Source organism: Vombatus ursinus, unplaced genomic scaffold (genome assembly GCF_900497805.2).
Source record: "Vombatus ursinus unplaced genomic scaffold, bare-nosed wombat genome assembly UNPS02014802.1, whole genome shotgun sequence".
NCBI lineage: Eukaryota > Metazoa > Chordata > Mammalia > Diprotodontia > Vombatidae > Vombatus > Vombatus ursinus.
In genome coordinates, this window is record NW_020954580.1 from 30,752,363 (window position 1) to 30,768,178 (window position 15,816).

The following is a 15,816-nucleotide window of genomic DNA, read 5'->3' on the forward strand; positions in this document are numbered from 1 at the left end:
AAAATCAATTTCCAATTCTGAAATATTAACAGCTATGATAAATAAGCCAATCTGAAATTATGTCTGCTCCTTTTATTTTCTGCTTTCAATTTGGTATTGATTTTTGTCTTTGCTCTAACAAAATAGTGACTGGCCAAGATAGACAGCTAACTAAGAAATCATTCCAGAATTGAACAAATTATTACTTATCTGTTAGAAGTCAACAAATTAAGAAAACAAACATTTATTAAGCACCTACTCTATGCCAGATTCTATGCTAAGAGTTGGGAAAATGTAAAAACCATTCCCTTTTCTCAAGAAGCTCCTAGTCTCATTAATAGGAGGGAGAACATTCAAACAATAACTGCACAAACAAGATAGAAACAGTTATCAATTGGATGTAATCTTAGAGGGAATGCATTAGCATTAAGGGGGATCAGGAAAGTTTTCTTGCAGAAAGTAGGATTTTAGCTGAGATGTGAAGGAAGTCATGGAAGCCAATAAAAAAAGGAAGAAATCCAGGCATGTGAAAATATAGGGAGTCATGAGATGGAGGGTTATGTGTGAAGAACAACAAAGAGACTATGAAAATAGAGTCGGTTGCATTCTTTATGATATTACTTGGAATTCACCATGGCAAGAACCTTCCAATTCTCTTCTTGAAGAAAGTAGTCACAGAGTCAAAAAACTTCTATATAGTTTACAAGCTTTTGGTCTCCCTGATTTCTTACTTCTGGAACCATACTTTCTACCATCTCCTCCCCTGTGTCTACCTTTGCATTGAAATTACCAAAGATTAAACCATGTGACAATTTATTTTGGAGGTTCTTATTAAGTGCTTATTGTAATATCATTATGAAAATTTCTCTACCACCAACTACAACAGATATCAGAGCATAATCTGCAAGTATCTTTATGAAGGTCTTTTTGCAAATGCTTATCTTGAGTGTTGAAATAAAAGAGATCAAATGTTTCCCATGAAATGTTTCTTATTGCCTTTGGATGTATGACAAAACCAACTGCTTAATATTCTTCTTCAGGGAGAATTTGTGTGCCATCTTCTTTTTAGCTACAATTTCCTTTGGCTTCTAGTTTCAGAGAGTATTTACACCCTTAAAATAATTAAAATTTTGTGCAACTGTGAAAATAAAGTTATCTCTAAAGTGTAAGGCATAAGGAAACAGGCCAGAATATACTTGAAGTTTACAAAATACTTGTCATGTAATTAATTTTTGTTATCAACTGACACTCATTTTTACCAATATTATTACCGATGTGAGGACCAGGAAATGACTTCTAAATCAAAGACTAAATTATGTCACTATTAGAGCAATCTATTCTCCAGAAGTATCAGAACATGGAGATATCATTGCTTTAACATATCTGTCTCACCCTTTTAAGTTTTTCAGGTACTAATTCTTCCTTGGGACCACTGGTTTTTTCTTCCTCATCTCATTTTTTCTTCCGATTTTTTTGTTGCCGTTCTCTCTCAGCATGTTTCCTCTCTTCTTCCAATTTAGCTTTTTTCTGGGCTCTTCTCTGCTTGCTGAGCATTTTCTTTAATTCTTTGCCTAAAAGGTTTTCTACAAATACAAAAATAAGCCATAAATTCTTATTCAAAGTTTCATACAGTAAAACAATATTATTTTGCAATATTGTTAACTGAACTCATGCAAACCACAGGCCTAATTTTTTGATATCAAGTTTCTGTAAACTATAGATACTGATTTCTCAGATATGAATGCACAAAATATTTCACGTTTTTGATGCTGAGGAATTACATGGTAGGTATACATGAATCCAATAGGAATAAGACTATATAACATTTAATATTCCTCATATATCAAGAAGTTAATGCAAAATCATACTGCAATAAAACCTACATATATCTAAACCATGGTTTTCTTTTTCTTTTTCCTATTTTACAAATGACATTTTAACTCCAAAAAATCTTTTTATACTAGTCAGTTCCTTGAATTTCCTAAATCATGTTATTCTTCTCCAAAATCAAGTAAAATAATGACCTGAATATCTGTTAAATTATTCTCTACACAGTCTCACTACTGTTGCAAAGGACAGAAAATTCATGAGATTTATAGCACAACCTCAAGTCCATTTGGAATTAAATCTTCTCGTGTAACTTGCAATTTGCATAAATGCTAACTTGAAGCTTCTATCCCCTTGTCTTATGTAGTTCTTATCAGTTACCTGAATTCACTTCTTGTTCTTTGCTTTCATTGGTTAATGGATTATCATGCAATTTCAAGTATATTTCAACTGCAGATTGAGCAGCCTTGAAATAGAAAGCATGTTTCCTGAGTACATCCTCTAATCGCAAAAGGTCAACGTAGGCACGAAGAGTCATCTTTCTCATACAGTATGTATGGAAGTCAAACTGATTGTCTGTTATCTCAAAAAAATGCTTAAAAACAAAACCAAAAAATTATTACACATGGTCATGACTCCCATTCTGACATAAATTGGCCTAAGTGAACTTCTGAGGTCCTTGCCATTTTTGAGGTTTTACAATTTGATTACTAAAACCAGGAAAAGTATTTTTATTTCTATATAAAAAAATACCTGGAATTTGAAAGCAGAATTTAAAACATTCACAACTTCTCTTGGCAGCCCATTCCAGTACTGAATCACCCTTACATGATAAATTTTCCCTTTTGATTAACCTATATTTCTCTTGCTGAAATCTAAGCCTATTTCCTCTAGCTCTACCTTCTTTGAAGAGAGAGAACGTATCCTCTTCATAATATTTGATACGTTTTAAGGCAATTATCAAGTTATACATCAGTGGCCTAACATAAAGAATTTGCCATTTTTCAAGCTTTTATTTACATTTTTCTTCATTTTAAAAAAATTTTCCTCATATGTCAGGCCTCTCATCTATCTTTCCCATATATAAATCAATGCAGATAGAATGCTCCTCTAGAATCTGTATGCCTTAGCTTTCCTTACTCAATAGTTCTCCTAACTTTTATGCTACTTTGTTAAGAGTCAAATAAAAGGAGAAAATTGAAGGGTTCTTAGGCAGGAAGGAAATAACAGGAGAACCAGTTATATAATCTATTGACAATTTTAGTCAGTTGGAAAAGATAGGGACCCATTCAACTAAATAGAAACCGCACAATGACTAAAGATATAGAGTTGGAAGGAACCTTGGAGGTCATGTAATTCAGCACCCTCATTTTACAGATGGTTCAGGTAAGTTAAGTGATTTGCCCAAGGCCACATAAGGATTAAGTATCAGAGATAAGATGTGAACCCAAGGTCTCTGACCACCCAAAGCCAGTGCCAAGCCCATTATGGTCTATTAAACTTTAAAGTTCTGTTCTAACAAAGGAATTCAAAGTTGAGAACTACATACATACAACACAAGAAAATAAACATAGTACATAAAGGATAAAATTAATAAGCTCATATTAATTTGTAAATCTTTCAGAAATCATGGAGTAGGCATATGAACAAACATACATATGAACTCATGCTCATCAAGTCATGCTTCTGTTCACTAAGATAGGAGGGAACCATTTAGATCTAGAAATTTCAATGCCATCTCCTTATCAGTAACAGCCCACAGGCTGCCTCTCTCCACCTGTCTTCCATTTAGTTACATGGTTACACAGTTTAGGGTTGGCACAGTGACCAGTTTAGGATTAAAATCACTTTGAACCAGAAAAATAAAGTATACAGATGGTTTAAGCAACTCACACCATTTTGTTATTTCTGCTTTTTTGAGAGAAAAGGTATAGAGATGCCACACAGAAATAAAAACAAAGAATAACCTGGGAGGATTTTTACCCTCAAATTTTATAACACTAAGAAAAGCTAAGCAAGTTAAAAGCAAAGAAAATAAACCTAATAACTCTAAAATGAAGCCCCAAATAAGTCTAGTAGTATATTAGCTAGTCAACTGAAAAGCCTGAAAATTAATTAGCTATAGAAAACTGTAGGAAAAACCCACATTTACCATACATCACAAAGCAGTGAAGCAAAGATCTATAATTATATTTGTAAGTTATGAAAGACACCAGGAAGAACAGATTAAACAAGTCAAAATCAGGTTCGAGTTAAAACAAGATTTTTAACAAGATATTATAGACTCAAGAAAAGCCATTTGCTTCTCTTTCTCAACATTCCTTAAGCTTTCTCACCGTAATGGCTGAGATTTCCATCATGAGACTATGACGATACTGAATTATCTGCAGACAGGTGACAAAAGACCTCAAAATTAAAGAAGTAGTAATTCAATAGTCACTAGATAATTTAGTCATGTCAGGTAGCTACTCACTTTATTTCCTTAATAAAGTATTGATAAATAAGACTAAGCAGCAATGGAATATAAGTAAAGTGATGAATTTCTTATGGTTCTGGATCTAAGCAAAGAGTTTTTAAGAATATGTTGTACCAATTACAAATGGACAAGACAAATTAAAAACCAACTTTTTAAAATCTCATTTCCTTAGAGATATAAGATGAACAAAATCTATAATCCTGAAGCACAGATTTTCATTGTCTTCAATAAAAGTGGCTATTTTCTCCACAAAAGATACTGGAAAGAGAAAGACGCTAAATGTGAACTTCAGGATTATCTTAGAACTCTAGCATGTTTAGTACAAAAAAGACTGAAAGAACATTCAGAATAATGTTACCCTTCATGTGAGACTTCTATGAAGTTAGAATGAAGAAAATAGATATGGATTTGAATTGTTTTCTCTTTATCCTCTGAGTCTTACTTTAGAGATATAAGGAAAAATGAAAGACACTTGAGAGTCCCTCAAAAAAAATTTTTTTGATAAGGTTCATTGGTTACTATTGCAATGACGCCTTAAAGATAATAATTCAGTTTCTCTAATTTTCAGTTAAAATTAAGTCTGAGTTTCTTCTCAAGTTTATTACTTTTAACAAACTTTATCTTTTTAGACAGTGACTTTATTTAGAATTCAATATTTAGATATTGAATTAACATATTTTACTAAGAAAAGAAGAATTAGATTCTGTTTATTTTTGTACAAATTTTTAACTGCACAGGAAAAACTGGCTTATTAATGCCTTGATATTAACAGTGAAATCTTTTCTACATTATATTCTTCTTATTCACTTCATTTTTCCAAACACAACCAATCTCTACTTTGAATTTAAGACTTATGATAATAGTTTATTAAATTAGCAATTGGTAAATATGCCCAGAGGGGGTGATTTTCGTCCCTGGTTGTTCTATATGAGTATGAATCGATTTATTAAACAGAATTTAGGGATTTTATGCTCTGCTCTTTGGCATAGTCTAAATATAGTTTAAATAAATCACTGACTATATTCTGGTAAACATGAAAGTATATTCTGTACTATGGCTAAATCTATTGGGGGAATAGAACCTAAGGTAAAGAATATATAGCCTTTCTATAGAGTACCACAGTTATGATGATACCAGACATTCAGTATAATGCTTTTTATCCAATTGTTACAGTTTAGAGCTACAGGAAATTGCCATTAGCAGATAAATGGCAGTCTAGTAACTTATTTAAGGAGATGACCAATTTCCCACGAGTGTAGTACTGGTCATCAAAAACCTGCATTCTCTTCTTTAATTAAAAAGTTTTTTTCACTGTTTCCATTCCCACCTTTTCCCACAAAAAAGACTAATTTAAATTAAAATGCTCAGGTACTAAACATTTGTTTCAATCAGGGACTTTATAGGCTTTCAGATGAACAAGAAAAGGATGAAGAAAAAAATGACCCCACAGACACTGGACACTTACATAGACCTATTAAGACATTTACCAGCCCAAGGGCACAGAATCTGGATTGTCCCTAGAAGTGCCTGGATAGAATTAATTCTAGCTGGTCATTCACTTCAATGTCCCCCATTAAGATGTCTTCACTTTGGGTAACAGCTCAGTGTCTTCATATGGAGAAAAGGCCAAAGTTACTGCCATGGTGCAGACATCAGGCTCACCTGACTACAATGCCTGTGGGTTTATACTGCGCCAGCATGGGAAGAGTAGTGTAGAACGACCCCACAACTGAGGGCTGCTGACGACTGCCACAAGTGGTGCATTTGCAGCTTTTTTCCTCCTGTTGTCCATTTGGATGGTGAGTGCTTCAGAGATGACAAAGAACAGGAAAACAAAATTCACACAAAGGAAAAGAAGAGTCTCCTCACTAAACCTTTTAATAGTATGGAACAGTAAGACATCACACATATACACAAATGTGCATGCACGCACATCCCTAAAAATTTTTTTCTTAAAAAGCCTTCAAACTGGACACAGGTTGTTGTAAGAGGCACTGCACATGAGTACGAATGTTCTGGGAAGACAGGAAGACAAGTTGGAGCGAGACTGGCTGGGGTCTAGACCCTGATGTAATAAGGAAAAAATAAATTCAATGGGCCCATAGATTGCCATATACTTAAGTGGTCCCTCCAGATTCGTGGAAAATTAAATAACTGCCAAATTATAGGACAGAAACTATTAAGTTATGATCATTATTAAATAATTCCAGCTAGCTGGGTTTTTTCCCTTCCTTGAGGTAAAAATACAACAAACCTAAGAAAATCATGAAAACTAAAAGAACAAACAACTAGTCACAACTTCTGCAAGTTTAGATAGTTGATATCAAAATCTCTCTTCACCACGTAGTTCCCAATGGAATTAGAATGGACAGGCACATAGAAATAAACCTGCTATCTATTACTAACCACTTTTGGAGAAAGAAGATGCCAAAATGTTCAACCACTTACTTACCCTTTCTATTTCATGGCATTTTTTCAAGGCTTCACCATATTTCCCCAGTCTTTGATAAGCTGAAGCACATTCTGTCTGATACCACATACACTGCATTTCATTTAGATTTTTCATGACAGATGTTCCTTCCTAAAGTGAGAGTATGTAAAACTTTCGTGAACATACATATATAAAGTCCTAAAATCTTACTCTCTCTTATACAGAAAGTTTTGATTACCATCTTATTAACAGAATTAAATCCTATTTCATTTAAATTTGTTTTCTTCTACCTCTCAATATAAAAATCATAGCTGTAACTCATTCTACTCTGAATTAACTGTTTAAGATTTCAATTAAGTAGAAATAATATAATCTACTATAAATAATGATCTTCATATCTTTTCAAAAGGTAGCAACTAACAGTTCAAAATTTCTTACACAATTTAGACTCTCACTTCACTCTCCTAACATTATCCAGCACCTGGGGGGAATTAAGTGTTTCACCAACATATGTTTTTCAAGTAAGTACAGTTTGTACTTCGAAGTACCAAAGCTTCCATTTTAACATTTCTAAGGGAAACCTAGGAAGATAGCTAATGAAGTACACAACTTCCTGGCACAAGACCTTTTTATGAGCATCCATTACTGTATAGTCATACAGTTCTGGTATCTGCCTTTTTTTCCCTGTTTTCTCCCTGGATGTCATGTCAGCTTTTATTTTTCTGGCATCATAATTAGCTAATTCTCTTCTACTTTGCTGCTTCTAATCAACTATGGGTTAAAAAACAAGTAATTAAAGATTGTATAAAGCAGAGGATTTCAGCATAGGATTTCATTAGACCTTTTTTGTTTACCTTGTGGTTTGGGAATATGTACAAAGGGATTCTAGGTGTCTGAAGTCTGGCATTTTTCCATGCTATAAAGGCAAAGTGGCAAAAGCACATTTTGAAAAGAATCTTTCCTCCCTTTCCTTTTGAACTTTCACTTCATTGTTCACAATTCTTACTCATTAAAAGTTCACAATAAAGTATGTATTAAAAATTGGTTGGTAGTAATGTGCTTTGCTGAAAGAATGCTGAAAAAATGTATAGTTTCTAATGAGGAAATTATTTTGGTTTAGGAATATTGGGAAGAATTAGTTTCTTGAAGGTAAGGACTGTATCTTACTTATTTTCCTCAGAATCTAGCACATTACATTGTACATAGTATGCACTTAATAAATGTTTGAATAAAGTTATTAGGGTGTTGTAAGTTGAGAGAAACCAAATCAAAAAGCTGCTCTCGGGCCAGGAGAAATTATGTGATTTTCCCAAGGTTGTACAACAAGACAACAGGTAATAAAAAGGATCACAGGACCTTACACTAATGCTAGAAGAAACTCTAAAGAACCTCTAGGGTAGGTGTCAAACTGACAGTCCATACTCACAACACTCCCTCCCTAGTATGGCCTGAAATGGATTAAAATGTATTTGGGAAATATTTTAAAAAATAAATAAAAAGACAATAAAACACAGATAATGTTAATATGCAGTTTTCTAAGTAAATATAGGGCCCACAGGGATCCTTACGTATAGTTCAGCGGCCTCATGTGTATTTGGGTTTTGATACCACTGATCTAGGCCAATTCCTTCATTTTACAGATGAAAAACAAGCCCAAAGAGGTTGTGACTTGCCCAAGTTCTGGAACTTAGGCTCTAAACTCCTAGCCTAGGACCCTCTAGGGCCTGTACCACACTAAAATCCTACAATCTTCTTTCAAGTTCTGTAAGTTTTCAAATATTCAGAGCATTTTTTAAATACTCTTTTCTCTTACAATCTTTACAAATGCTCAACTTTCCTTTGATTACATTTTTCTTTCAAAATTCATCACCCTAATATGTTTATTTATTCAAACACTTATTAAAAGCCTATTATGGATAATGGAATGTACAAAGTTCTGAGGGAGAGAAATAAGCTGTAGTCCCTGCTCCTAAGAAGCTCAAACCTCTTAACTTCCCCAACAGTAACACTACTTGGCAAGCTCAAGTCAGTACCTCAAAGACTCCACATTAGTATCTCAGAGCCATTACTCCTAACTGGCCCCAATTCTACATAAAAATAAAGATGCAAATTTTTATTAAAAGCTTTCAAAAATAATGACAAGTTAGCAGTTGTCTAAGTATCAGACTATAATATCTAAATAGCAGAGATTCATAAAAGGGTTTTTTTAATTGAAAATAACCATCATCTCTAGACACTACTCTTGTTCTAAAAAATACATATATTATTAGAATACAAAATAAACCTTCAATACTAAGAACAAATTTAATTTTCCCATGGAAAATTTTATGCCTACAATATAAATTTGTAAATCTAATAAAACCTCATGAATTAGCAATCTATTCATTAAAGAGCACCTCATTCACAGTACTGGTTTTAATAATCATGATAAATACGCTTTTAGTCTTATTGTTGCTACTTTATTCAGAGTACCTACCACTGGTCATAAACTAAAGCCCTGGTCGTTTCATTATTCCAAAACTGCTGCTGCTGTCCTTTGCTCAGAAACTTGCCTTAGTTTCACAGAATTTTAGAGGTGGAGAGGATCTGGAAGTTATCTAGCCCAACCTCCAAACTTGTAAAAACAAAAACCTTGTTAAACTTTGCAGAAACTCATCTAACTGATATTCTCCCCGCTCCTCCTCTTCAACCTCTCCACAACGGCAGCTTTTTCAATAACAGCTTCTTCCCTACATCTAACTTTCTAGGTCTAATCTTTTACATTGTCTGAATAAAGTTTCCTTTTCATATTTCTTCCTCCCTATAACTCAACACACTGAAATATTCTTCAGCTTCACTGTTTAATATGTGCCTGAAAACAGTAAAATTGTACAGATAAAGCAAGTTAATTTGTATCAAGAACCTAGCCTAATACTCATTCTTAAAGGTCAACTGCATTCTATCATACTTTCACATATGTAAGGGTATACAAGTATAGGAGTTCTACATGAACTTATAGGATACTATTCAATTTATGGCATATCTGAACATATATAATAATAACAAGTTATGTTTTAATGGAATTCAACTGTATTCCATAATTCAGAATTTTTGCTCAGAATAATCATTCTTTTGATTAGTCCTAATTAGTGAGGTTTTACTCTACTTCACATGCCCAAAACACAAATGTTCCAATGGACATTAATATTTCCTACCCTTGTGAACTTGAAACACATATCCTCTGCCTCTTTCACCATATTTGCTTGAAGCATGTATTTTGCACATTTTGAATTTATAAATCTATCAGCTGTGTCCAAAGACTGCGCTTCATCCATCTACTGAGCAGCTTCCTTTAAATGTGCTAAAAGAGACCAAGGGATCATCACTTAAAAGACAAATATTATATCATAAAACACAGGATATGAGAAATTTAATTTTAAATCTTCCATTTGCACTTTCCAAATAAAAGTTTATTTATATAGAATAATGTTTTTGGCATTACCTAAATGTTTCAATCAAAATCCACATTTATTGGCTCTAAAATATAACATTATTTTGCACTGAAAAAACACATTTCTAACATCCCTATCTATAATGCACCTTTTTCTCTCTCTGTATATATGTATATATGTGTGTGTGTGTATATATATACATATAATATACATGCAACCACTTTAGATTGAATATACAATTTTATCATTTGAAAAAATTACAGTAAACTTACCTTATAAATTTTTGCATTTATATAGAACAGTTCTATTAAATTTGGAGCGCTTGCAATTGCAGCATTAATATAATCTAAAGCCAATGAGCACTGGCCAAGTTTGTCAAAGTGCTGTGCCAGGAAATATCGAACCCAAACTAGTGTTGCTGGGGGTTCCTTCTCTCCATTTTCTGCAACAAAAAAAAGATACAAAAAAGTCAAAAGCCAACATGGTTGAAAACAACTAACACTACAGCATTCAAAAAAGGACTAATTAAACTGAATTGACTACAAACTACTTAGAAATTAAATCCAAGCTAATTTAGACTTACCATATGGACTAAATAAGTCACAAGTTTTTAGAGAAGTTTCATAACTAGTAACAAGTTCCTGTATCATAGAAACCTGTTAAAGAAGTAGTAAAAAAAAAATTCAACCCTTGAAAATAAGTCCTTAATAATATTTCTAATATGTATATGCAGAATGGATATGCTTTTCAAAGATCAATATATAAAAACCTTAAATTTGAAAAACATTGCATATGTCCTTTCAGAATTATGCAGAAATTAAAAAAATATTAGGCTTTTCCTTGATCCCTGAAACACGAAGAAAAATCTTCTCATTGGGAAGATTGAGGAAAGAAAAGATCTGTGGATATTTAAAAACAAAACCTTAACTAGTTTTTATTTCTCAAATTTCAACATAAAAGAAGTGCATCTTTTTTTATAGAGTTTATAAAAGAAACTATCACTAATTACTACTGAAGTATGCATTATTCTGCATTATTTCAATACACATATTATAGAGATTTGCCATTTTCTTTCTAGGTTATAAAATCCATTATATGTAAATGAATTCATGAAGCAGACAGATATGACTACCCATATTCAGATTAAAAAATCAATACCAGACAAACAGATGAACTGAAATAATGCAAGTTATAAATCATACTAGCAGGATAAAATGAGGTAATAACTAGTTAATTAGAATATGGTACTTTTAGGGGACCACCTGTATCATCATAGCTACATAACATCAGATCCAAGGATAAATCTAAACACTACAAGTGACTTTTGCAGGTCAAGGAAAAAAGAAAAGTGCCTGTCTTTAAATTATAACAAAATGTCTTTGAAAGTACAAGGTGAGAGGTAATAAAAATGACAAGTTATGACAAGGAGATTCTCTGCTGCGCACTTTTATAGATCTAATTTTATGGGTATACAAGTTCATCAATAAAAGCCACTTTAAACCAGGGAGTTAACAATGAACTAGATGGCCTACTTAATGTCTTATTCCTTTTTAAGAAACACACAAAACAAGTACTTAACTAATCAATCAAAAAGCATTTATTAAGCAACTAGTATTTACCAGGTGCTATGCTAGGTACTGGAGATACAAAGACAAAACTTAAAACAAAGCCTACTCTCAATGAACTTACATTCCAAGAACTGCAATACTAGAGCATAATTAAAACAGAAAACCAAACCAAAAGCAATCATTTCAAAGTGCTAATGTTGAGAAGAAACAAAGGGTGTTGTCATTGTTGACACATACAACAAAGTAGTTAGATCAATTATGTGTGCAGATTTTGGCTGCAAAAGTTACAAAACAGTAGAGACTCTGAATATACAATTCAAATCATATGACATTTTAAGTCCTAGTAATCTAAGTTCTTAAAAATCACCTTATTAGGGCAGCGAGGTGGCGCAGTGGATAGTGCACTGGCCCTGAAGTAAGGAGGACTTAAGTTCAAATCCGGCCTCAGACCAAACACCTGACACTTACTAGCTGTTCAAATCCGGCCTCAGACCAAACACCTGACACTTACTAGCTGTGTGACCCTGGGCAAGTCACTTAACCCCAGTTGCCTAACAACTAAAAGAAAAACAAACAAAACAAAACAAAAAAAACACCTTATTGACAATTCTTATTGCAAAGCTAATCTACACTTTAATAAAGTAAAATACCCATATCCTTTGATGGCGAAATCCTATTTTATACATATTAAACATGTCAAAGGCAAAAAAAAAGTAAGATTCTATAGCTATCAAAATATTCACTACAGCACTTTTTGTGGAGGCAAAGAACTGAAAAATTAGACAGGTACCTACTGCTTATGGAATGGCAAAGCTATGGAACAAGAATATAATGGAAAAATAATAGCAAATACTTCGAGATTTGCAAAACCCTTTACATACAGTCATTAGATCCTACAACAATCCTGGGAGGTTCATGCTATTATTATTAACATCCCCTTTTTACAGATGAAGAAACTGAAGTTCAGAGCTGAGTGACTTGCTCAGAGTCACACAACTATTAATTATTTGAGAACAGAATTTAAATGCAGGCCTTCCTGACTCCAAGACCAGCACTCTTATGTCCATGCCTTCTAGCTATATCTTAACATTACTTTGCCATAAAAAAACAGTAACAATTCAGGAAAACATGGGAAGACTTATGTGAAATGATGCAGAACAAAGTTAGCAGAAAACAGGAAAACAATATACACAATGACTACAGCAATGTAAATGGAAAGAATTTTTTTAAAAAACCTGAACATTCTATAATTATAATAACCCAGCTTTGCCATTAAGCAGAGCTGAGGAATACTACACCTTTCCTTCATTGTAGAGGTGGAGCATTATAATAAAGGTATATTGCATATACTGTCAGATGTCAACATATTGACTGACTTGCTGAACTTTTTTTTTAAGGGAAGGTTAACTAGGTATAAGGGAGATATATTAAGATTAGAATGTAACAAAATCAAAGGTATCACTAAGTTTTTTTTTTAAATAAAAATTTCAAAAATAGAGGAATTTCTATTTCTAATAGTCAAATTGCATGATTTAGACATTTATACAAAGTCTACCTAAGGCAATCTCACTTTGCTCACTGTTCAGTCCCATAATACTGGTACTCTAAAATGAGGTAAAGTTCCCCAGCTCTCTTGTATTTCTCACACAACTTCAAGAGAAGCAGCACGACATGGTAAAAAGATGACTGGACATGGAGTCAAGACAGCTTCAGTTTCAGATTCTACCACTGAAAACCTAATACCTATAAAGCTAAAGGCAATTCACAACTTTTCTAAGCCCCCAACTTCATCATCTATAAAAATGAGGATAATTAAGATCATATGATCTAATGTATATCAAATGCTATGTCACACTTCAACTAGTACCCTTGCTCCACACTTTGTTTACTGGTTCTGCATAAGTGACCTAATGTACTTATCATATATTATCATTAGACAATTACAGCTGAACAGTTTAGCCCTTTCCTACACATGCAAAGTCCTCCTTATTTAAATTTGTCTAAGGGTGACCTCATTGATTAGTCGATAAACAAATCCACTTCATAGCTACATTCTCCAGCCTTCTTGCTATGGTACTCTTCGGAGAGACACCACAAAACAACCAACCAACCAACAACAATAAATAGGTGGCATGCATATGGCATTCAAGGTTTACAAGAAATTTATACACATTAACTAATTTGGACTTCACAACAACCTTGTAAAGCAAGTACTCAAGTATTATCATCTCCATTTTACAGATAAGAAACTGAGATCCAAAGAGGTTAACTGATTTGCCCCTAGTCAAAAAATGAATACTATCAGAGGCAGAAGCTGAACCTCTGTTTCTGCTGACTAAAAGTCTAGCATTCTAACAGTCTAACACTGAAGGGCTGTGTTATGCCCTATAGTGGACACACTATACAACATGCCCCAGAATGTACTCAGAGAAATTCTAAAAGAAGGGAAAATTTTAAGAGAAGTACAGGAGAAGGATAAAAGTCAGACAACAAAGAAAAGGGAAATGATAATAAAAATTCCCATTATTCCATAAGGTAAACTTCTCCATGCATTAGAGGGGGCAGTCTAGGCAAAGGGAATGAGACCAGTACACCACACTTCGACCACTGTTTCAGGGGATGCATCAAATAAAAACATAATGGAACGGCATGCAAAGGAGAAAACAGATGCACTGAAAGAGCCAGAGTACCTAAATAGACACTGAAAGTGAAAAAATGATGAAAGTATTTTCAGTGATTTTTAATACGTCCTTCATCTACACCAACATTTTTCTAAACATGTTTTTCAAAAAGGAGCTCCTGTTAGTCTACAAAAATCTCCAGAGGTGTTCAAGATTATGGAAGCATTTTCAAGGACACAAACAGGACTTCCTCACAAAGCCCTAAAAATGTCATTAGGTATTAGAACTTCCAATTTTTTATCATATGCTGTAAACAGAGCAGTATCATTAAGTTAATCATTGTCACTGCTAATATTCTAGGGGGCAGTTAGGTGGTGCAGTAGATAGAGCACCAGCCCTGAAGTCAGGAGGACCTGAGTTCAAATCTGGCCTCAGACCAAACATTTGACACTTATTAGCTGTGTGACCCTGGGCAAGTCACTTAACCCCAATTGCCTAATAAATAAATAAATAAATTTTTTTGAAAATGATATTCTAAACATTTATGACCATGGTATAACAATAAACCAAAGAAAATACACTGAGTTCAAATATTCCACTAGCTGGTAATTTAGTTTGAAGATCATTATACTAATACTTCCAAAGAATAGAGGAGAAAAAGAAATAAAATTCTGTTTGCTACTTTTTGCAGTGCTAATTTTTTAAAAAGCTGGCACCGTCAATTACAATGATGATTATCTTCAGATTTCATAATTTCTGCTATCCTTGTTTCCTACTGTCACATGTTATCCACAGTCCATTTGATCCTCAGTTTGCTAGAGAAACAAATCTTGAAAAAGAGATGGATGTGAAATCCTTTATATTTAGATTCAAAAAACCAACTGTGCAAGTACAGGCTGAAGGAAGAAATGTCTCATTAACAAATGCATCAGTCAATCAAACAACAAGTAATCTTCAAGAACTTAACACTGCCAGGCACTGTGCTACATATTAGGGATGTAAGTACAAAAAAATAAAACAAGGCCTTACCTTACAATAAACTTACGTTCTAATGAGGGAGAAAAGAAGCATGTAAAATACATATGCCATCATGAATATAAAGTTAATAAATACTAATATGAAGTAGCTAAATACAAGGTAGGTTGGAAGAGATAATACTAGCAACCAAGGGTAAGGAAAGTCTTCAAGCAAAAGATTGAGCCAGGGCTGAATAATAAAAGAAAAAAGGGATTCTATGAAATGGAGATAAGAAATCTATTCCAGGCATGTGGGACAGCCAAAATAAAGGCAAGGAGATGGGAAATGAAGTGTCATGTGTGTGGAACCATGAGAAGGTCAGTTTGGCTGGATCACAGAGCGTTAAGGGAGAAGTAATGTCCAATGAAATAGTTTAGGGCCGGATTATATTGGGTTTAAAAGCTAAATAGAGGAGTTTCGGATTGCTTGAGTAGGGGAGTTGCAGAGTCTTATCTGCATCTAAGAA

At 33.5% G+C, this 15,816-nt stretch overlaps 1 protein-coding gene across 1 annotated transcript in view; it reads right to left on the bottom strand.

The window, feature by feature from the left end:
* The window catches only part of NAA16 (N(alpha)-acetyltransferase 16, NatA auxiliary subunit), an 82,799-nt gene that overhangs the window by 16,112 nt on the left and 50,871 nt on the right, over positions 1–15,816 (bottom strand). Inside the window, 6 exon segments of the mRNA XM_027873458.1 lie at positions 1,372–1,562; positions 2,188–2,401; positions 6,735–6,863; positions 9,908–10,053; positions 10,413–10,586; positions 10,728–10,800. Coding sequence (XP_027729259.1) covers positions 1,372–1,562; positions 2,188–2,401; positions 6,735–6,863; positions 9,908–10,053; positions 10,413–10,586; positions 10,728–10,800 — 927 coding nt within the window.